The sequence below is a fragment of the Bos taurus genome, chromosome 3 (genome assembly GCF_002263795.3).
Source record: "Bos taurus isolate L1 Dominette 01449 registration number 42190680 breed Hereford chromosome 3, ARS-UCD2.0, whole genome shotgun sequence".
Lineage (NCBI taxonomy): Eukaryota > Metazoa > Chordata > Mammalia > Artiodactyla > Bovidae > Bos > Bos taurus.
The window spans coordinates 54,958,900-54,983,328 of NC_037330.1; the positions used below are offsets into that span (position 1 = coordinate 54,958,900).

General features: G+C 37.2%; 1 protein-coding gene across 12 annotated transcripts in view; it reads left to right on the top strand.

Moving 5' to 3' along the window:
* Nucleotides 1-24,429, top strand: part of KYAT3 (kynurenine aminotransferase 3) — a 60,324-nt gene that overhangs the window by 30,214 nt on the left and 5,681 nt on the right. For 10 of the 12 annotated variants that reach the window (NM_001075370.1, XM_059883053.1, XM_015464368.3 and 7 more), the window contains 8 exon segments: nucleotides 3,166-3,252; nucleotides 4,276-4,401; nucleotides 4,497-4,617; nucleotides 10,086-10,162; nucleotides 13,772-13,861; nucleotides 16,914-17,100; nucleotides 22,063-22,139; nucleotides 22,544-22,630. In NM_001075370.1, coding sequence (NP_001068838.1) covers nucleotides 3,166-3,252; nucleotides 4,276-4,401; nucleotides 4,497-4,617; nucleotides 10,086-10,162; nucleotides 13,772-13,861; nucleotides 16,914-17,100; nucleotides 22,063-22,139; nucleotides 22,544-22,630 — 852 coding nt within the window. 12 annotated transcript variants of the gene reach the window in all.

Below are 24,429 nucleotides of genomic sequence, written 5' to 3' on the forward strand. Positions count from 1 at the left end.
CAGTTCAAAAGCATCAATTTTTTGGAACTCAGCTTTCTTTATAGTAGAACTCTCACATCCATACATGACTACTGGAAAAACCATAGCCTTGACTAGATAGACCTTTGTTGGCAAAGTAATGTCTCTGCTTTTTAATATGCTGTCTAGGTTGGTTATAACTTTCCTTCCAAGGAGTAAACATCTTTTAATTTCATGGCTACAGTCACCATCTGCAGTGATTTTGGAGCCCAGAAAAATAAAGTCTGTCACTGTTTCCACATCTGTTTGCCATGAAGTGAAGGTACTGGATTTCATGATCTTAGTTTTCTGAATGCTGAACTTTAAGCCAACTCTTTCATGCTCCTCTTTCCATCAAGAGGCTCTTTAGTTCTTCCTCATTTTCTGCCATAAGGGTGTTATCATCTGCATATCTGAAGTTATTGATATTTCTCCCAGAAATCTTGATTCCAGCTTGTGCTTTATCCAGCCCATCGTTTCTCATGATGTACTCTGCATAGAAGTTAAATAAGCAGGGTGACAATATACAGCCTTGACGTACTCCTTTTCCTATTTGGAACCAGTTTGTCATTCCATGTCCAGTTCTAACTGTTGCTTTCTAAACCTGCATACAGATTTCTCAGGAGGCAGGTCAGGTGGTCCGGTATTCCCATCTCTTTCAGAATTTTCCAGTTTTTTGTGATCCACACAGTCAAAGGCTTTGGCATAGTCAATAAAGCAGAAGTAGATGTTTTTCTGGAACTCTTTTTTGCTTTCTTGATGATCTCCAATGGATGTTGTTAATTTGATCTCTGATTCCTCTGCCTTTTCTAAATCCAGCTTGAACATCTGAAAGTTCACAGTTTATGCACTGTTGAGGCCTGGCTTGGAGAATTTTGAGTATTACTTTACTAGCATGTGAGATGAGTGCAATTGTGTGGTAGTTTGAGCATTCTTTGGCATTGGCTTTCTTTGGGATTGGAATGAAAACTGACCTTTTCCAGTCCTGTGGCCACTGCTGAGTTTTCCAAATTTGCTGACATATTGAGTGCAGCACTTTCACAGCATCCTCTTTTAGGATTTGAAATAGCTCAACTTGAATTCCATCACCTCCACTAGCTTTGTTCGTAGTGATGCTTTCTAAGGCCCACTTGACTTCACATTCCAGGATGTCTGGCTCTAGGTCAGTGATCACACCATCGTGATTATCTGGGTTTTGAAGATCTTTTTTGTGCAGTTCTTCTGTATATTCTTGCCACCTCTTCTTAATATCTTCTGCTTCTGTTAGGTCCATCCCATTTCTGTCCTTTATTGAGCCCATCTTTGCATGAAATGTTCCCTTGGTATCTCTAATTTTCTTGAAGGGATCTCTAGTCTTTCCCATTCTATTGTTTTCCTCTATTTCTTTGCATTAATCACTGAGGAAGGCTTTCTTATCTCTCCTTGCTATTCTTTGGAACTCTGCATTCAATTGGGTGTATCTTTCCTTTTCTCCTTTGCTTTTCGCATCTTCTTTTCACAGCTATTTGTAAGACCTCCTCAGACAACCATTTTGCTTTTTTGCATTTCTTTTTCTTGGGATAGTGTTGATCTCTGTCTCCTGTACAATGTCACGGACCTTCATCCATAGTTCATCAGGCACTCTGTGTATCAGATCTAGTCCCTTAAATCTCTTTCTCACTTCCACTGTATAATCGTAAGGGATTTGATTTAGGTCAGAACCTGAGTGATCTAGTAGTTTTCCCTACTTTCTTCAATTTAAGTGTACACTTGTAAAATTATACATTGTTGGCAGATTTTTCAAAAGCAGTTTGAATATATATATATAGAGAGAGAAAGAGTACCATAAAAGGTGTTTATACTCTTTAGTCTAGCAATAACAAGCACTAAAATGGAGAAACTGTGCAGTCACTAATTCACTGTACTGTTATTTATACAAACTATAATAAAATTATCCTAGAATTCAGTAGACTCTCAAATAGCCATTAAAACAATGCATTAAAACTAAATAATATTAAATGTTTGTGAAGTATTGCTGCGTGTAAAAAAAGATAGAAAAACTGAATGTCGACGATGAATATAAATCACGTGTTTAAACTCATTATAGAAAAGCAAAAAGTCAGGGATACTAGGTCCAGACTGGCATATTGCAGAAGAGATACCAACTGGACAGGTTAGTCTGGCCCACTGACCTGAGAGACAGGCCATGAGTAGATTGAGAGAGCCTGTAGTAGCCTACAGGACCTTGTAGGAGCAAAGGAGCTAGGAAAAAGAATCCAGATATAAGTCACCTGGAGGAAAATTGTGGGTATCAGACATTAACGGTAGCATCCTGTCTTCTTGCATTCTCTCTCTGTTTGGTGATGTTGTTGAAAAAGAAATGTCTTTGTTGTTGTTGTTCAGTCGCGCAATCATGTCCAGCTCTTTGTGACCCCATGTACTGTTGCACGCCAGGCTTCCCTGTTCTTCTCTCAGGACGATACTTAGAAATTACTACACCATAACAGAGAGAATCCCTGCAGTGCTCTCTTTCCTTCTGGTCTTGCTGTGCTGCTGATTGTTTATTTTCTAATTTGAAATTTAAACTCACTGTTTTTGGCTAGATCATCCCTTTGAGAATGTAATGAGAGCTATGGACCCTTTTCCCAGAAAAATAAACCTATGCATGTAGAAAATTTTGCATACGATTTGAAGGGTACCACTGCAAGCCTATCCACAGAGCTCCCTAGGAAATCAAGGGGTCCAATTAAGGCTCCTGACAAGTTTGTTCCCAAGGTCTTTTTCACTCAGGTGTGTGAAGACAAAGTACACTGCTGCATCTCAGCATGTTGTATAGTGCTTCACACATAGTACGTACACTGCTGCTGCTGCTGCTAAGTCGCTTCAGTCGTGTCCGACTCTGTGCGACCCCATAGACGGCAGCCCACCAGGCTCCCCCGTCCCTGGGATTCTCCAGGCAAAAACACTGGAGTGGGCTGCCATTTCCTTCTCCAATGCATGAAAGTGAAAAGTGAAACTGAAGTCACTCAGTCGTGCCCGACTCTTAGCGACCCCCTGGACTGGAGCCTACCAGGCTCCTCCGTCCATGGGATTTTCCAGGCAAGAGTACTAGAATGGGGTGCCATTGCCTTCTCCGTATTTGTTAAATGGATTAATTATTGATTGATTCGTTATTTGGTTTGATTCCAGGTCATAGTGATAGTGCCTTTCTTTGACTGCTATGAGTCCATGGTGAGAATGGCTGGAGCAACACCTGTTTTTGTTCCCCTGAGATGTGTAAGTCTGCCCCTATGATTTACGTTTTTTAAAAAGTTTTGAAAATGCCTATTACTTTGTTGTCAATAAAGTTTCTACTTTGATTACATTTTGGGATTTACTGTATATCTCTACCATGACTGAAGGTAACAGCTATTTAAGGGGGGATTTTTATTACTTCATCATATGTTTGCCATGTATCTAACAGCTTCTACCTTGTATGTAATAGTATTTTTTGTGGTTATGTATCTCCCCTACTGACTGAGCACCACCAGGTCAGAGACCATTTCTGACTCACTTTTATAGCTCTAGTCCCCAGTAACTAACAGTGCAGGGTATGTGCTGGTAATCATTAAGTCATGGCTGACTCTGTGACCCCACAGATGGTAGCCCTCCAGGCTCCTCTCCATGGGATTTTTCAGGCAAGAATAGTGGAGTGGGTTGCCATTTCCTCCTCCAGGGGATTTTCCTGACTCAGGGATTGAATTCGGGTTTGCTGCTTGGCAGGCTGATTCTTTACCATTGAACCCCCTGGGAATCCTAGGGTGTGTGCTGGGTATTCAATAAATACTTACTCAATTCTGAATGAAGTGTTTTGGTTTTTTTACTCTACTTTTATCTTTAGCAATACAGTATAGTTTAAAAAATCTTTTTAAAAAATCTTATTAAAATAAGTAACACACTAGGGTGAATCACAGAATCTTCTATTAGCCTTATAGAATCAGACATGTTAACCATAATCAGACGTGTTAACCGTAACCATATAGCTGGCTCCTCTGAAGGAATTTAGGCACTTTTACAGCTGTTAATGTTGACAGAGTTCATGTTTCCATTTAACAGGTATGAGCATGGGACTCAAGTCCTGTTGGGCTCTTAAGGCAGAAGTAAATCTTAGTTATTTTTGTTTCTTTTCTTTGTTAGTTATCTATTAAGTTACCTTTGCCATGCCTTTCTCTACTTTTTTTTTCCTTATTAGGTTATTTATTTATAATACAGCAAACATGAATTAACTGATTAAATCACATCTTCATTCTTCATGCTTAGAAACCTGTTGATGGGAAAAAATGCTCTAGTTCTGACTGGACCTTAGATCCTCAAGAACTGGCAAGCAAATTTAATTCCAAAACCAAAGCTATAATACTAAATACTCCACATAACCCCCTTGGCAAGGTGAGTCTTTGAACTCTTTATGCATCTTCTGATCCATCATTCTCTCACACGTTGAATAATTGGCTCTGCTCTTTTGTTTCCTTTCATATGTGTAGGTGTATACCAAAGAGGAACTCCAAGTAATTGCCGACCTTTGCATCAAATATGACACACTCTGCATCAGTGATGAGGTTTATGAATGGCTTGTATATACTGGAAATAAGCATTTTAAAATAGGTACCAATTATTACGTAGAGTCACAAATCTAAATGTGTTTGCACACATGTGGAGTATCTGGAAAGAATCCCAGAACAGCTTTAGAATAGTCTTTGTAATGGGTAGATGTCTGTGAGCACTTAAAAACGGGACTTGAATGAATGATGTTTGAGTGGATTTATGAACAGGTTGAAGGACAAGCAGTACAAACTTAGGAGACAAGGTTTTAGATCACAGTATACAACTAGGAAACCAGAGAAGTAGTACTTTTGCCTTCATTCTTAGCTTTTTTTTTTTTTTCCCCAATAATCTAACTATTACTTTGTATATAAGACATAGGGAATTTACTTATTCCTGAACTGGCCTGTCCCTACTAAGGGAAATGCTGAAATGCCAGATGAACCGGAAAGAAATTGCTGTGACAGTAAGGTATTGCTGCAATGGATTTCACCATTACTACTACATGTCAGGCTTCCCCAGTGGCTCAGTGGTAAAGAATCTGCCTGCAATGCAGGAAACGTGGGTTCAATTCCTGGGTCAGGAAGATCCTCTGGAGGAGGGCGAATCTTGTGGACAAAGGAGCCTGGTGGGCTATGATCTATAGGGTCACAAAGAGTTGGACATGACTGAAGTGACTGAGTGTACACACACACACACACACCCAGGCCATGTCACAGATACCATGGTGTCTTCTGGGGTGATCCAAACTTATATCACCTATAGGGTTATAACTGTGCTTCAATCTTTGGGTCTTTGCACTTTCCCTTCCTATACTTGGAAACAGTTTTCCCTCAGATATCCAAACGACTCAGTGTCACCTCCCTGGGGTATTTATTCAGTTTTCAGATTTTATGACCACACATTTAAGATTTAAACCTCTGTGCATTTTCTTGTCCTTTTCCTGTTGTTTTGTTTTATTTTTTTTGGCTGTGATGGGTCTTTGTTGCTGCACTCAGGCTTTCTCTAGTTACGGGGAGTCAGGGCTACTCTTCATTGCGGTCTTCGGACTTCTCATTGCAGTGGCTTCTTTTGTTGCAGGACAAGGCTGTAGAATGCAGACTCAGTAGTTGTGGCACACAGGCTTAGTTGCTCTGAAGCATGTGGGATCTTCCCGGACCTGGGATCGAACCCATGTCCCCTGCATTGCAAGGCAGATTTTTAACTACTGAACTACCAGGAAAACCCTTCTGTCCTGTGTTTTCCTGTATAACAAATATCAGGATCTATATATTTTTACTTCTAACCTGCAAGGAGGTAGGAATTTTTAAATGTTTTGATCTCTTCTGAATCATCAGTTCCCAGAATAGGGTCTTGTGCATGGCAGACAATCAGAAAATAATTGTTGAATAAAATGAATAGGAAGTATGAAAGGGTGAGGGAAGAATAATATCACTGGCAGGAACCAATAAATTTTAAAATTAGTGTATTTATACATAAATAGTTGTTGCACACATCATAATTATCTGTGGTAAATTACAAACTGCTGTGGAGACACAGAGGAGATCAACAAAGTGGGCAAAAGATGGAATTAGTCAGAGATGTAGAAAGAAAAGTCTTCTCAGATAAACTTGTGTACTAAGGTGAGATGGCATGAAAGATCAAGATATACTTAACTGGCTTATAAGAGTGTGTTGTAGTAACTGGCACAAATGAGAATGGAAAAGTAGGGTGATTCTGAGGACTTTATATATAAATATAAAGAATTTAAATTTCATTGAGGTGGGGCCAATGGTTCTTAAACTTTTATTATATTTTAGTGATAGAGTATCATGAAGTCACAGTGTTCATAGAGGTAATTTTCTTAACAGAAATTTAGTAATTAGAAGTCAATATAAAAATCACAAATCTGTGTGTATTCGCCTGTAACAAATTTACTGAAATAAATACGTCTGAGTCTTTCTGATTTTTGCCATTATTGTTCATTTCCTGATGCTCATTTGTTTCACTATTGGCAGCATTCACCATCAGATAACCAGTTGTTGTTTTAGTTACTAAGTCATGTCCAACTCTCTTTTTGTGACCCCATGGGCTATAGCCCACCAGAATCCTCTGTCCATGGGATTTTCCAGGCAAGAACACTGGAGTGGGTTGCCATTTCCTTCTCCAAGGGATCTTCTCAACCCAAGGATCAAATCCATGTCTCTTGCGCTGGCAGGCTGGTTCTTTACCACTGAGATAACCAGTAGCAGTTTGAAGTGCTAAAGAAAATTTTGTGGAAAACTTAAAATCAATTTTTTTCAAGCTCTATTAAAAAAACTCAATAATTAATTTGATCATCAAGGTACCAGTGAGCGTACTCTGAGAACAGCTGCAACAGGCAATGACGAGGTGTGATGAGGCAGGGTAATTGGTTCTGTATTGGATTTGTTTTATAAAGGTAAGAATGAGCTGCAGGTGAGGATTTTAAGTCCGATCCCCTGGCAGTGGAGATCATATGCTGGGGTTGTTTAGAAATATAAACTGTAGGGCACAGAATATAGCATTTGAAGGTGGGAAGGCAAGCAAGTATGATTCTGAGATCTCTAGCCTGGACCACTCAGCAGTGATGAGGCCTTAATCAGGGATGGAAATGGAAGGAGACAGGTCTGTGGGAAGAGCTGAGCAAAGGAAATTCCTGCTTCTCATGCTAAGTTTCAGTGTCTTTGAGACATAGAGGAGGAGATGTCTACAGACAAGTAGAATTATAGGCCTGATTGTCAGGATCAAATTGTGAAGGGATTCATTTTTGAAAGTCACCAAAATTTTGTTGATAGTGGAACACATGGAAGACAATGTATCTTCTAAGGGAGAATGTATAAACAAAGAAGAGGGCCAGAAATTTGTAAGGTGTGGTATCTTAGCACAGCCCATTTTGTTATTTGTCAAAATTGTATCAGAGTTCACCTCCCCACATCTTTTTGATAATCTCTGTCTCAGGTCATTAACTACTCCCCAGTTGAAAATCAAACCAACATGGACAATTTCATTTTTGATAATTTTTTAAAAGTAGAGAGAGGAAGAGGCATCTATCTAATGAATAAATATAATTTTATGCTTAACATTTTGTACATTTTACAAATGTTCATGTCTATGCAATAACTCAAAGCTTTTAAATTTTATTTAACTCAGTTTAGCAATATTCTTTTCAAAATATTGCTTTAAATCATCTTGAAACTTCTTGTTTAAACCTTATAAATACTTTATGGTAAAAGTGTAAATGATATTATTTGCTAAAGATATCAAGACATATATTTTTAACTCAGATTTTTTAGTTGTAACAACTCAGGATGTTAAAACAAGAAAAAAATGAATTCATTATTCATTTCTGTTTCATTATCATTATTATTCATTTCATTATTCATTCTATTTCATTATTTAGAGAGTACAAACATGTGAAAACGTATTCTGTTAAATACGATGGACTTTGTTACCTGAAAGATACGAAATGGCTATTCCATCAATTTGCACAGTGCAATAGTAGCTCTTTAATACAATAAGATTCTGGCCACACATCATGAAACTAGCATCAGCTTCATGTCACAGAGACAGTTTTCCCAGGTGTAGCTTGCACTCTTCATCATGTCTTAATCTTTATCTGACTTCTATTGAAGCCTAAGTCACCTGTGAATAACTGTTATAGCTGCTGTGGTTGATTTAAGGAGGGTGGGTCATACATGAGAAGTGCAAAGACCAGTTGCCTTTCATGTGTAACTGCAGGCTAAACTTACCAGTACTCAAACTAGATACGGTTTTTCTAAATCATCCGATCTGTAAAGACTTTTTTTTTCTTTGTTGCTATATGCACATGCAGTGTTGTGGTCATCTACTCTGTTTAACTTCTGTAGCTCCCCAAATCTCTGAGACAGAGAGGGCATGATTATCTAGATGTTCTTAAATTACTTGTGCGTCTGTGTGTTTAGTCACTAAGTCATGTCTCTTTTGCAACCCCGTAGACTGTAGCCCGCCAGGCTCTTCTGTCCCTGGGATTTTCCAGGCAAGAATATTGGAGTGGGTTGCCATTTCATTCGCCAGGTTTTAAATTACTTAGGACTCTTTTAATTGGAATTGTAGAATTTGTTCATACTGGGTCACATTCTTGACTCAAATGGTGTCTCCAGTTTTCAGTAAAATGACATTAAGTTCAACAAAAGAAACCTCTGTTCTGGAAGAGATTATACTAATACATTGGTATTTATATACTAACCCCTTGATATTTGGAAAATTAGTATAGAATTTCTCATAAATTATTTAGCTGATCATCTTACTCCTTGAAAGAAAAAGCAAAAAGATTCAGTTTTATATGGCCAAAATAGCCATCAAGAAAATACTTAGCTTTTAAATACTTTAATTAGTTTTGATATTTTGTGAATGTAACCTACATTTGATGTGTACATAGTTTTTATTGACTTCATGTTTAACTTATTGTTAGAACATGCTAGGTTTGTATTAGTTTGGGTAATTCTTATTTTCAAAGAATTTATTTCTAAGTGTTGTTCTTAATAATAGATGTTCCTGATTTGGGATATTTATTATTACTTTAAAGGGACTGATACTCTGCCTTATACATAGTTTAGATATTTCTGTGGTCAAATAGGAAAGTAAAACATGCCATGTCCTTTGGAATATTTTGGAAGAATAGAAATGTCTCAAAACTTGAGAGGATATATCTTAGAATATTCTGTCTTCGAATAGACCCTCTAAATATTTTTCTAATTTGTCCTTTTGGGATTTCTTTTTTGGTTTCACAGAGAATACAATGGTAACTCTTCCAATTTATATGGCTTTCCTACCTTTATAAATATTGATGGATATTTCATGATAGGCTGAAATTGCATATGTTTACATTTTGGAACTTTCTTTAGCTACCTGATATCTTAGTAGACACTTTACTTGCTATGAGAAGATGACTTCAAGATACGTCATGGATTTACATCTCAGTGTGCTATTTCTAAAATACACACCCTCATTCTTGCACATGCCTGCGAACTGCTGGGCCTTCCCCAGAGTTTCTGAGGATCCAAGAATTTGCCTTTTTTATGACTTCCCCAGTGACACTGATTTTGCTAAGTGGGAAATGTATTTTAAGAACCACTGCCTTAGGAATCCTGTAGCAATCAGACTCAGAAAATGGACAGAGTAGAGGTGAGCTAAACACTACCGGAACCACAACCAGAACTGTGCCACAGAACGATCGTGCTGGCCGCCAGCTACCACTAACACTGAGAGCCGGGTGCTGTTGCTCCCATGACCACTGCACTGAACCGGCCCGGAGCGCTGCCGGCTGCAGCTTCTGACCATTCCTGCCCTGGGAGATGATTTGCCACTTAAATGTTTTCAAGCTTGGTAATATTTTCAGCTGAGTTTCAGTTAAAGCTAAATTATCTCTTAAAAACCTATTGAAATAACTATACTGCCTATATTACAAGGCATTTTTGTTATTAGATTATACTGAGTGTAGACGGATCATAAAGCAATTAACTAACCTTTTCCCCCGCTTTTTTGCTATTCAGCCACTTTTCCAGGTATGTGGGAGAGAACAATAACCATAGGAAGTGCTGGAAAGACTTTCAGTGTAACTGGCTGGAAGGTAAGATGAAAAATTTAATTGTTTGAAAACAGGCACGTATCTTATTTCTTGTAGAGTTTTTTTTGTGTTGTAAATGCATAAATACTCAGTTTACACAGGTTTTTATACTTACTGATCTGCTTTCTTATTCAGTTTTCATGTTTTTATCCTTTTTGAGATGTAATCATTCTTTTGAAGTAAGAAAAATAGGGTAATTTGCTTATTTATAAGTAACCAACTGATGATACTCTTTTCTTTGCAATGCTTGGATTACTGTATATTAATTAAAAGGAGAAAAAATAATAGCTAATGGGAAGAACTGTACAAAAAAGATCTTTATGACCCAGTTAATCGCAATGGTGTGATCACTCACCTAGAGCCAGACATCCTGGAATGTGAAGTCAAGTGGGCCTTAGGAAGCATCACTACAAACAAAGCTAGTGGAAGTGATGGAATCCCAATTCAGCTCAATGGCTCAGTCGTGTCCGACTCCTCGCGACTCCATGAACCGCAGCATGCCAAGCCTCGCTGTCCATGACCAACTCCCAGAGTCTACCCAAACCCATGTCCATCGAGTTGGTGATGCCATCCAACCATCTCATCCTGTCGTCCCCTTCTCCTCCTGCCCTCAATCTTTCCCAGCATCAGGGTCTTTTCAAATGAGTCAACTCTTCTCATCAGGTGGCCAAAGTATTGGAGTTTCAGCTTCAATATCAGTCCTTCCAATGAACACCCAGCACTGATCTGCTTTAGGATGGACTGGTTGGAGCTCCTTGCAGTCCAAGGGACTTTCAAGAGTCTTCTCCAGTACCACAGTTCAAAGGCATCAATTCTTCGGTGCTCAGCTTTCTTTAGAGTCCAACTCTCATATACAGACATGACCACTGGAAAAACCAAAGCCTTGACTAGAGGGACCCTTGTTGACAAAGTAATGTCTCTGCTTTTTAATATGCGGTCTACGTTGCTCGTAACTTTCCTTCAAAGGAGTAAGCATCTTTTAATTTCATGGCTACAATCAACCTCTGCTGTGATTTTGGAGCCCAAAAAATAAAGTCAGCCACTGTTTCCACTCTTTCCCCATCTATTTGCCATGAAATGATGGGACCAGATGTCATGATCTTAGTTTTCTGAATGTTGAGCTTTAAACCAACTTTTTCACTCTCCTTTTTCACTTTCATCAAGAGGCTCTTTAGTTCTTCTTCCCTTTCTGCCATAAGGGTGGTGTTATCTGCATATCTGAGGTTATTGATATTTCTCCCGGCAATCTTGATTCCAGCTTGTGCTTCTTCCAGTCCAACATTTCTTATGCTGTACTCTGCATATAAGTTAAATAAGCAGGGTGACAATATACAGCCTTGACGTACTCCTTTTCCTATTTGGATCCAGTCTGTTGTTCCGTGTCCAGTTCTAACTGTTGCTTCCTGACCTGCATACAGGTTTCGTAAGAGGCAGGTCAGTTTTCGCAAGAGGCAGGAATCCCAGTTGAGCTATTTCAAATCCTGAAAGATAATGCTGTGAAAGTGCTACACTCAATATGTCAGCAAATTTGGAAAACTCAGCAGTGGCCACAGGACTGGAAAAGGTCAGTTTTCATTCTAATCCCAAAGAAAGGCAATGCCAAAGAATGCTCAAACTACCACACAATTGCACTCATCTCACATACTAGTAAAGTAATGCTCAAAATTCTTCAAGCCAGACTTCAGCAATACGTGAACCGTGAATTTCCAGGTGTTCAAGCTGGTTTTAGAAAAGGCAGAGGAACCAGAAACCAAATTGCCAACATCTGCTGGATCATCAAAAAAGCAAGAGAGTTCCAGAAAAAGATCTATTTCTGCTTTGTTGACTATGCCAAAGCCTTTGAACTGTGTGGATCACAATAAACTGTGGAAAATTCTGAAAGAGATGGGAATACCAGACCACCTGACCTGCCTCTTGAGAAACCTGTATGCAGGTCAGGCTGCAACAGTTAGAACTGGACATAGAACAACAGACTGGTTCCAAATAGGAAAAGGAGCACATCAAGGCTGTATATTGTCACCCTGCTTATTTAACTTCTATGCAGAGTACATCATGAGAAACGCTGGGCTGGGGAAAGCACAAGCTGGAATCAAGATTTCTGGGAGAAATATCAATAACCTCAGATATGCATATGACACCACCCTTATAGCAGAAAGGGAAGAAGAACTAAAGAGCCTCTTGATGAAAGTGAAAAAGGACAGTGAAAAAGTTGGCTTAAAGTTCAACATTCAGAAAACGAAGATCATGGCATCCGGTCCCATCACTTCATGGCAAATAGATGGGGAAACTGTCAGACTTTATTTTTCTGGGCTCCAAAATCACTGCAGATGGTGATTGCAGCCATGAAATTAAAAGACGCTTACTCCTTGGAAGGAAAGTTATGAGCAATGTAGACCGTATATTTAAAAGCAGAGACATTACTTTGCCAACAAAAGTCCATCTAGTCAAGGCTATGGTTTTTCCAGTAGTCGTGTATGGATGTGAGAGTTGGACTATAAATAAAGCTGATCGCTGAAGAATTGATGCCTTTGAACTGTGGTACTGGAGAAGACTCTTGAAAGTCCCTTGGACTGCAAGGAGCTCCAACCAGTCCATCCTAAAGCAGATCAGTGCTGGGTGTTCATTGGAAGGACTGATGTTGAAGCTGAAACTCCAATACTTTGGCCACCTGATGCAAAGAGCTGACTCATTTGAAAAGACCCTGATGCTGGGAAAGATTGAGAGCAGGAGGAAAAGAGAACGACAGAGGATGAGATGGTTGGATGGCATCACCAACTCAACGGACATGAGTTTGAGTCAACTCCGGGAGTTGGTAATGGACAAGGAGGCCTGGTGTGCTGCGATTCATGGGGTGGCAAAGGGTCGGACATGACTGAGTAACTGAACTGCACTGAACTGAACTGAACTGAATGTTTTGACACTTACTATGTGCCAGGTTCTAGAGATTTACACATACTGATTCCTTTCATTCTCATAACCATGTTATAAGGTGGGCATAATTTATTATTCCTGTTTTACAGACAATAAAACTGAAGTACAGAGAATCTAAGTAACTTGCCTAAGGTTTCATTGCTAATAAAGTTGAATTCCACCCAGGGCAGGAAATCTAGGTTTAGAATCCATGCACTTAACCACTGTATTATGTAATACAATCACAGTTGTTCCAATTGAAACTTGATTGTCTTCCAGTTTCACTTCTCCTAAACTTGGCTACAAAGTAGGGAGTATCAAAAATGAGCCTGGAGAATGAAATTGTGGAAAAGTCCCTTAAGGCCCTCGTTGAAAGTTACTTTTATCTATATCTAATTCAAAGAAGCTTTGTTACCAGTTATTAGACTTTCAGAATATCAAAAATAGCAAATTCAAAGAGAGGAGTAGATAATAATGATTGCAAGCACTCTTTGCCTTCTGAAGGCAGAATTTAGTGACTTCAGTTGGAAACTATTCCACAAAAAGATCAAGGTTGAAATGTTTCTAACTACTAAGACTACACAGCTTTCATAGTGTGAACATTTTAGAAATGCATATATTTAATAATTGCATTAAGCTTAGCTACTCTATCAGATCTGGTACGTACAATTAGATTCATTTTTAAATCTTTTCCTTTTGCAGCTTGGCTGGTCCATTGGTCCTAAACATTTGATAAAACATTTACAGACAGTTCAGCAAAACACCGTTTATACTTGTGCAACCCCTTTACAGGTATGTGTTACAGTAATTTAGGGCTGCTCCATGGTCTTTGGGCAGAGGTGTTATTTTTATGTTGTGTACTTCTGTCTCAGACTTCCCTAGTGGCTCAGATGGTAAAGCCTCTGCCTACAATGCGGGAGACCCACATTCAATCCCTGGGTCAGGAAGATCTCCTGGAGAAGGAAACGGCAACCCACTCCAGTACTCTTGCCTGGAAAATCCCATGGATGGAGGAACCTGGTAGGCTATAGTCCATGGGGTCGCACAGAGTCGGACACGACTGAGCAACTTCACTTTCTTTCACTTTCAGTTGGCTCAGTTCCTTCATGTCCTTCCAGTATAATTTGGAAATTTAGAAGCAAGCACATATTCATTGCTATCAAGAATGGTTTTGGTTTTAACACAAAAAATTTAACTTTAATCACTCATACATTGCTGGTGGGGATTGCAAAATGCTGCAAATTCTCTGGAGGATATGACAGCCCCAAGCAAAATTTCAGGTATGTGTGCTCTGTGAAGCAGCAGTGTATCCTCTGAGCACTTACCTTATAGCTGTTCTCTGCAGATCAAAGAAGCTCTATGTGTACGTGGTCATTGCAGAAGATGGGGAATAGTTCATCTATAGACAATGGATTAAATAGACTATGGTCTATCTAAACATTTTAATGTTATATGACTGTATTGGTTTCCTAGTTGTCTGTACCAAATTACCACCGTGATGACTCAGATGGTAAAGAATCTACCCATAGTGTGGGAGACCTGGATTCGATCCCTGGGTCAGGAAAATTCCCTGGAGTAGGAGATGGCAGCCCACTCAGTATTCTTGACTGGAAAATTCCATGCACAGAGGCTGTAGTCCATTGGGTCACAAAGAGTTGGACATGACTGAGCAACTAACACTTGGGTACACTTAGTGGCTTAAAACAACACAAGTTTTTTATCTTACATTCTGGAGGTCAGAAGTCCATAAGGGTCTTTCAAGGCTAAAAGCAAGTGTCGACCCTGCTGCATTCCCCCTGGAGGCTCCAAGGCAGAATCTGCTCCTTGTCTTTTCCAGCTTCTGGTGGTACTCGCATTCCCATGGTCACATTACTGCCACCTCTGCCTCTATCAACACATAGCCCCTATAACACTGACTCTCTTGCCATCTTCTTTCTCTTAGAAGAATCCTTATGATTACATTAGGCCCACAGATAATCCAAGATAATCTCTCTATCTCCAAGGTCTTTAACTTAAGTCACATTTGCAATGTTAATTTTACCATGCAAGGTAACATATTTACAGGTTCCAGGCATTAAGATGTGGACTTCTTTAGGGGCCATTACTCTATCACGATGGCTGTTTAAAAGTGAAAAGAAAGGAAAGGGAAAGGAAAAACAAAAAAGAATGAGAAAATTCTATAATTACTGATATGGAAAGATATCCAAGATATATTGTAAAAATAAAAGCAAAATACAGAGCAGTATATATTATTATTTATGTTGTATTCTGTGTAAGAAAGGGAGAAAACTATTTGCTTATACTTTCTTAAAGAATCTCTGGAAGAACCATATGAAAATAGTTAAAGTGGCTATCTGGGGTAAAGGGAACACATGAAACTAGTATAGATAGGGTCTGGGGTGGGTTGCAAGACTTTTTAATGTATATTTTTTTTGTATTGTTTCTAGTTTTTTAATATCTATAAAACAGGGATCTATGTATTATCATTCTGTGAATAATCAGAATACTGAAAACTATTTGTTGGGAAGCAGTTAAAAAGCCAAAACTGGGAATATGTTGGCTACAATAAACTTTTTTGTTTCCTATCAAAAATACCTACTGAATAAGAAAAAAAATCCTAATAATTTTTTTTTCAAATGACTATAGAGTGATATCATGATAAAAGCTAGTTGGATGTTGATTTTATTGTATTCAACTCTTTTCATTCTCAAAATAAATCTATTCAGTTATTAAACAAATACTTACTAAGTGTCAGAGATAAAGCAGTCAAGAATTCCTGCCCTTTTGAAGCTTATAGCCTGTTGGGGGAGCACAGATAATAAACAAGTAAATGTTTTAATAACATAATATGTCAGATGTTGATAAAAGCAGTGGAGAAAAAATGTGAATGATTAGTACAGGGATTCATATACTTATGAAGAGTGACACAGTGGATCGATCAGCTTTCATTTACACTTTTCTTGTCCTGAAAGGTAATGGGGAAACGCTGGTTAGTTTATCATTTCTCTGATTGTCCTTCAGGCTTAGATCTAGCAAATCACTCTAATGCTAACCTTAGTAGAAAACACCATTGTCTTTTTCATTTCCAAGTAAGGCATCTTTATATAATACAGTTGGCCCTCCCTATCCACAGGTTCTGCATCCATTGATTCAGCTAAAGATTGTGGATCCAGGGTTGGTTGAATTCACAGATACAGAGCCCATGGATGCATTTCATATAAAAGACTTGAACATCCTTGGATTTTGGTATTTGTGGGGGCCCTGGAACCAGTCACCTGTGTGAAGAGTAAGGGACAACCGTACCTCTATTTCAACTTGAATTTTTGTGGTTCATCCTCAGTTCTTCACATTAGATGTAATCATTTCCATGTAACTTATTCTTCCATTAGTCTGTAGAATTTCACATAGGTTCAACTGTAATTCCCTGAATGACTTTCTTGTCAGTAGTATTACTCTGCTGCTGCTGCTGCTGCTGCTGCTGCTAAGTCACTTCAGTCGTGTCCGACTCTGTGCGACCCCATAGACGGCAGCCTACCAGGCTCCCCTGTCCCTGGGATTCTCCAGGCAAGAACACTAGAGTGGGTTGCCATTTCCTTCTCCAATGCATGAAAGTGAAAAGTGAAAGTGAAGTTGCTCAGTTGTATCCGACTCTTGGTGACCCCATGGACTTCAGCCTACCAGGCTCCTCCGTCCATGGGATTTTCCAGGCAAGAGTACTGAAGTGGGATGCCATTGCCTTCTCTGGTAATATTACTCAGACAGTCTTTATTTATTATACCAATAAACTTGGCAGTACATAACATTGCCATATTTCCTTTCCATATTTTTCAATCTTAATATACAGGAAGCCTTGGCTCAAGCTTTCTGGATTGACATCAAGCGCATGGATGACCCAGAATGTTACTTCAATTCTTTGCCAAAAGAGTTAGAAGTAAAAAGAGATCGGATGGTACATTTACTTGAAAGTGTTGGCCTAAAATCCATAGTTCCTGATGGGGGATACTTCATCATTGCTGACGTGTCTTTGCTAGGTTTGTAAAGGTTTTTATTATTCAAATATGCAGAAACCTAGGTGTGGAATTATATCAAATTTATGAAGAAAAGATTGGTACCAAAGCCAATATTAGCCTTTCATTTATGGGAAAATGGATTTCGACAGTGTCAGTGTTTTTCTGCAATCATCTTGATGATTAGGCCATTGACCTTGAATATAACTATTATGGAGTTATTTGTTCTAGGTATTCTAATAAACATAGAATTTTCTGTTAACCTTGTTCTGGTATGTAATTTAAAACAGGTACATGAAAAAATATATGTCCCTTGTGTTCCTTTCAGTAAAATTTTAGTTTCCTTTTTACTCAAGAAAAAAAATATTTCTAAAATATTGATGCTATTGGAGAATACTTGTCACTTTAGAGTATACAGAAATGAAGTCAAGGAGGAAAGTAATATTTATTGAGGGTCTACTGCATGCCAATGCTTCAAATACCCTTTTTTTAAAAAGCATTGTTATCTCTGTTTTTAAAGACATGGAGACTTAGGGAGTAACTTGCCTGAAGTCATACAGCTAGATTCCAAATAATTTTGTCTCCAAAAAACGATGACCTTTACATTACTTGAAGCTATGATATGGAATTCTGACATGCCGTACAAATCTAAAGTTAGAAGCATAATAATATTTTATGTATAACATATTTCTTCCCCAGATCTGTGGTGTTAATCACAGTAAATTTAAGAGCATAATTTATTTTGACAGAAATTACAGCAATTCTGCATAGCTTTAAATGTTTTTAAGGTTTTATTACAGTGAAGTGATATGCCAGTGAGCTTGAAAATTCTTTTATATATACTAAATTTTACGAAGCTAGAAACTTTCAACATTATAACAAAACAGTGATTATTATTTACTCATTTGTTGTAAGAAAAGCAGAGTGACCAGGAGTTTTTGGCTCTGCTGTTGCCAGAGAGGTATATTTTTCAGGCTTCTAAGATCTCTTCTTATATAAAATCCCTTATGATGTTCTATAGTCTAAGGTTTAGAAATCACTTTTCTTGTATTGGGCTTAAATGTGTAGCTCATTTCATGAAACAATAAAAAGAAACAGCACAGTTGTCATCTATTCAGAAGAAAATTATTTTACTTTTATCTGCTTCCAATAAAACTTTGAGCTAATTCATACTTAAAGTCTTCTATGTAATAACATGTAAGTAGAAATATTCGTATGTTAATGTAACATGGAGTAGGGGAAGCAAATATTTTAGTCACCTGGGTTCATATGTAGTTGACCCTAGAATAATGCAGGGGTTGCAAGATGGTGACTCTGTTCAGTTGAAAATCCATGTATAATTTATAGTTGGCCCTCCATATCTGAGGTCCTTCTGTGTATGTAGTCCCTCCTTATCTAAGGTTCCACAAAAGTGGATTCAACCAACCATGGATTGTATACACCATGGTGTTTGCTGTTGAAAAAAAATCTGTTTAAGTGGACTTAAGCAGTTCAAACCTGTATTGTTCAAGGGTCAGCTGTATTGTAATTAGCCTTAACTTGGTTCCAAGCTTGATGGCAACAAAGACAAATAGAAAAATGGAATTAGTTACGTGATTCTTATAAAATTAAACTTAACAGCTTTTTAGATAAGAGTAAGTCTTTCCTGGAACCAAACTTTTCCAGATAGTAAATTCTAAAAGAAATTTATCAGATTTTGACATTAAACATCAAAAAGACAGTAATGCAACTTTTGTTTGCATTAAGCTCTTAAATAGTTTCCCATTTCATCCTCAGTCGATCCCAGCCTGCATGCAGTGTTGGTTTAGGTCCTAGATCTTGAACTAGTATGGTTGTAATAGGAAAAGAAAGGATTTGGGCTAGAAAACAACTTTTATGATGATGGGGGAAAAGATGTGTGTTCTTTATGGTCCTTCACCTGTGTGAGAAAGAATGTTAATGTCTATAAGACCCTTCTATATATGAAGACAAATTTATTTTATTTTTCTCTTTCATCTGATTATTTTGAATATAGAAATTCTTCCATATACTGGAGGTTGGTCCCACCTTTTTCAAAAGACAGAAGCAAGAAACAAAACTTTCATTTGATGGTAGCTTAAAGATAAAAATGAACCATAAAATTCATGGACATAGTAATTCTCTTTATAGCTCATAGCAGTGACTAACTGGTTAATATTTTTTGAGCATTATGATACAGTAATTTGCTTTACAAACATCAAAGTCTCACAAAAGCCCATAAGATTGGTGCTGTTATATCCCCATTGATAGTTGAGAAAGATGTCATTAAAAGTCAAGAAATTTACTGAAGTTAATCAATTAATAAGTAGCAGAGGTAGACTCTGAATGCAGAGATCCATGTACTAACTGGTAAACTTATATATTTTCTGCTATACTTAGCAACTTCCCTGACCAGTGAGCATCATCCTAGAACTAAAAAGGGAAACATTTAATCAGAAGACAAGATTACAAATAGGAAGATAGTAAGACAAGGTGTGAAATTAGGGAGGAGATAGTGGGAATACAACAACCAATTTTTGTTTTCATAGATTACTTAAATAAGCTGCTGCTAGTGCTGCTGCTAAGTCGCTTCAGTTGTGTCCGACTCTGCGAGTGATATTGTAATATGGTTCAAACTCCTACCTCCAGTAAACAAATATTTTCTTTAGTTTGTTTCAACATCTCTAACTGAAGCATTGAAAAGAAGTAGATTACAACTTTCTCCTAACTATAAAGTATTTAGAATTGTATTTATTCCCTTCCTTTTCTTTCAGTACCATGGCAATAAATTTCTCTTTTCTAAGTGTTAGAGGAATAAATGAGTGGTTACCATACTGAGTGAAACTTATGGTTACCAAGGGGGAAAGCTGGATGAGGGGGATAAATGGAAGAACTGGACATATACACACTACTATATATAAGATAGATAACTAATGAGGACCTACTGTGTAGCACAGGGAACTCTTCTCAGCACACTGTAATGACCTGTATGGGAAAAGAGTCTGAAGAAGAGTGGATATATGTATGTGTATAACTGATTCACTTTGCTATACTGCAGAAACTAACCCTACATTGTAAATGAACTATTTGTTGTTGCTGTTCAGTTGCTAGGTTGTGTCCAACTCTTTGCTACCCCATGGATTACAGCACATCAGGCCTCCCTGTCCCTCACTATCTATACCTCAATAAATTAAAAAAAAAAAAAAAAAAGAATAAATGAATAGTATGCTGCTGCTGCTGCTAAGTTGCTTCAGTCATGTCCGACTCTGTGCGACCCCACAGACGGCAGCCCAGCAGGCTCCCCCTTCCCGGGATTCTCCAGGCAAGAACGCTGGAGTGGGTTGCCATTTCCTTCTCCAATGCATGAAAGTGAAAAGTGAAAGTGAAACTGCTCAGTTGTATCTGACTCTTAGACAGTGTTAATTACAATTTGTCAGTACCCTCCTTTTTTTCCTTCTACTGTTGTAATCACTACTCTCCAGGTTAACTTTGAGTATGCTGCTGCTGCTACTGCTGCTAAGTCTTATGTAATTGTCACTTGGAGTTTTCACATAATTTGCAATTAGACTCTGTTTTAAGTTGTCATTTTTTTAGAGTCAAATCTGAATTAAACACACATACATACACAGGACTTAAAGTAGTAATTTAACTTCATCTGTAAAATGAGAATTGTTGCATCTCACAGAATTATAGGACAAATGAATGAGAGAATCATGTAACATGTTTAACAGATAGTAATAAATGGTATAATATTATTAGCATTATTACATGGAAATTTTACATTCTTAAATCACAGGAGAAAATTGAAATAAAATCATTAAGGAAAGCCATATTAAGTCATTTAAAAAAATAAAAGTGAAACTTTCTTTAGTGTCAAGGTTTTTACACTATTAATTTGAAGAAACCCAGAATTTAGTGAATTTAGTGAATAAAAATTTAGTGAATAAAATTTAGTGAATAAAAGAAAGAAGATAACTGCCTTGATTTATTTTGAGCAATAAAGTATGTGTGTGTTAGTTGCTTAGTCGTGTCTGACTCTTTGCGACCCCATGGACTGTAGCCCACCAGGCTCCTCTGTCCATGGAATTGTCCAGGCAAGAATGAATACTGGAGTGGGTTGTCAGTCCTTTCTCCAGAGGATCTTCCCTATCTAGGGATCATACCTGGATCTCCTGCATTGCAGTCACGTTCTTTATGAATTGAGCTACCAGGGTAGCCACAATAAAGGATAAAATAATTGATTACAGTGACCATCAGTGTTTGTTGCTTTGGGGCATTCAAAAAGATCTTGAGTACGAGTCAGTACAGTTGAAACAATATGAAATGTAGGTTGCTGAATCCCAGTGCCAGAGAAATATCTTGTCCAGACCTTAAAGCAAGATTGGAACAAGAGATAAATATAGGAATGTGTATTTGAAGTTTTTCACCAAATTTTTAAAAAAATTAAGCATAATATTTAGAAGAGGAAAACAATAAATACATCACTTGGGAGAACTATATAGATGTTTTCCCTTCATAAATAGTGAATTATATTAATTTACTCATTCCACAAACATGCTTTTCAGTACTTACATGCTAGATACTGACCTAGGAGATGGGGATAGTGATAAATTGCAATATCCCTGTGGAGCTCACAATCTAATAATGAATTACCATTTGGAAATAAAATTCTTATAGATGAATACCTTAAAAATTGAGGTTATTTCCTTAATAATGATCATAGAGGCATATATTATTTCTAAGTGGAAAGGTAACACTGCCTCTTCCTACTGTCTTCCAGTGCTAAAACACAAACATGATCAATCAGATGTATATGTGAGTAGTGCCTTAGAGTATCATATCTGTAAAGCTTCTCTGGGAATTCCTTACTTCCCACCATACCATGCAGTATGAATCCAGCATGAGGAAATCTTGAATCTTAGTAGACAAATGAAATACACTTTGCCTCAGATATAATACATAGCCATCCAATTTTTATTATTGTTTTAGATGTAGACCTCTTGGATATGAAGGACAGCAATGAACCTTATGACTATAAATTCGTGAAATGGATGATTAAAAATAAGGTAATGTTTATTGGCTTTTGCAATATTGTGCTGTATGTTATAGTTGATTTATGAAGGAAGCCTGTTGACATGCTTTGAAAAATGTGAACTGTAGTTTTATTCCCTGATATTCTACTCACAGTTATTTGGAAGATTTTATTTATTTATTTTTATTTTTTGGCCACACTATGAAGTTGACAGTATCTTAGTTCTGTGACCAAGGATTGAACCTAGGCCCTTCTCAGTGAAAGCAGAGAATCCTAACCATTGGTTTACCAGAGAATTCTCTGGAGGATTTTAAAAATACATTTCTTTTGGAAATTCTTGTGGATATTTGTAAGTATCTATTTGCTTTTAATGTTTGTGCTCTAAAAATTAATATTTAAAGTGTACGTAGTTTTTATATTTTTCTTTTTGTTTTTCAGAAACTGTCAGCCATCCCAGTTTCAGCATTCTGTAATGCAGAAACCAAATCACAGTTTGAGAAATTTGTGCGATTTTGCTTCATTAAAGTAAGTTCCCTGTTCTACACATTTATAATGTCCTTCCTTTCGGTTTATAAAGCACCATTTTTTTTTCTATTGCTAGGCATGATGCACTCATATGCAGTTTTTAAGTTTTGGCTTGCTACCATAAAATTATCAAAACAAAACTCAGCACTTTTTGAAGCTGAGTTTTTTGGATTACAGCATAATTAGACTCCTTACCTATAACATTAAAATATCCAGACACATTTGAAGACACAAGAAAATGCAACCTTTAATGAAAAAGAAAAAAATGTGACTTCTATACAATCAATAGAAACAGATCTTAAGGGTTACTTATACGTAGGAATTAGTAGACAAGGACTTTAAAGCAGATATTATAAATGTGTTCAGGGAAATATGGTCATAATGAGCAACTAGATTAAAGCAATTAAAAAGAGAACCAAATGGAACTTAAAGAATTTTAAAATGTAATACTTGGTATGAAAAATATATAGTCTTAACATACAGAAGATTGAGGATGTGAGGAAAAAAAGTGTCCACCTTAATACAGATCCATAGAAATCATCCAATCTGAAAAAAGAGGGAAAAATTATTTTTGAAAAATAAACAGAGCCTCAGAGTCAATGTCAAGTAATAATATACATGTAACTGGAGTATCCAAAAAAAAAGAGAGAATGTGGCAGAAAAAAATATTTTAATAAAGAACTAAATTTCCCTATATTTGGTGAATAGCGGTTTGGAGATCTAAAAATTCAGTGAACCACACAGGATACAAATAAAATCACAACTTGACACATCATAATTAAACTGCTGAAAGCTATAGATAATGATAAGATCTTGAAAGCAGCCAGAGAAAAACTACACTTCACATGCATGGGAGCAAAGATATGAATGTTGACTAATTTCTTACCAGAAACAATAGAGACCAGATTACAATGAAGTGGCACCTTTAAAGTGCTGACATAAAAAATATGTCAGCCAGAATTCTATATTCAGGAAGATATCCTTTTACACTGAAAACAAAATATACATCCCTGATAAATTAAAGCTAAGATAATTCAGCACCATCAGATCTGTGTTAAAAAAATAATCTGAATGTATTGTTGCTATTTTTAAGATGTTATCACTACTGAAAACAGTCTTATCAAAATTAAGGCACTCTCTATACCAACACACTCATCTTTAAGTCTGGTCAGAATGATGTTAACACTGTTTTCAACTTTTAGAGACACCATATAGACAAACTATGGGAGACTTATTTAGAATAGAATATAAATTTTAACAGTCTAACAGTGTCAACATTTGATTATCTGAAATGTGGAAGAAAGGGTAAGGCCATTAATACTTGTATCTTATAGTGGATTTATAGAGGAATAAATATATATTGTTTGAAGTTATAAGCATAACTAATAGAACAAAAAAGTAACATAAGACTTTCAGTTTTAGAAATGGTCAACAGGCCTTCTCCCATTCTCTTCTTGGAAATTATTTTTTAAAAAGAACAGCTAGGAAAATGGAAAAAAAATTCCAAATCCCCCAGTAAATGAGGAAGAGTTGCCAAATACAGTGAAGGAAATGGTGGAGGGAAGACATGGAGAAAAGCTCCTGCTTCTACAGCCTAATAGGCAGAGCCAATAGATAGCCTACTCATTATCCAGAACAGCAGGAACAGTACGTGTACTGGGAGTGGAAACTTCTCCAAACCTATTTGGCAGCATGGACAAGGCAGAGTAGAAACATATGGTCATGTCATCCAGTACCTATGCGAACCAAGTGGAAAGAAAGGGCTATAGATTTACTCTTTCCTCTCATTTTTTCTAAAG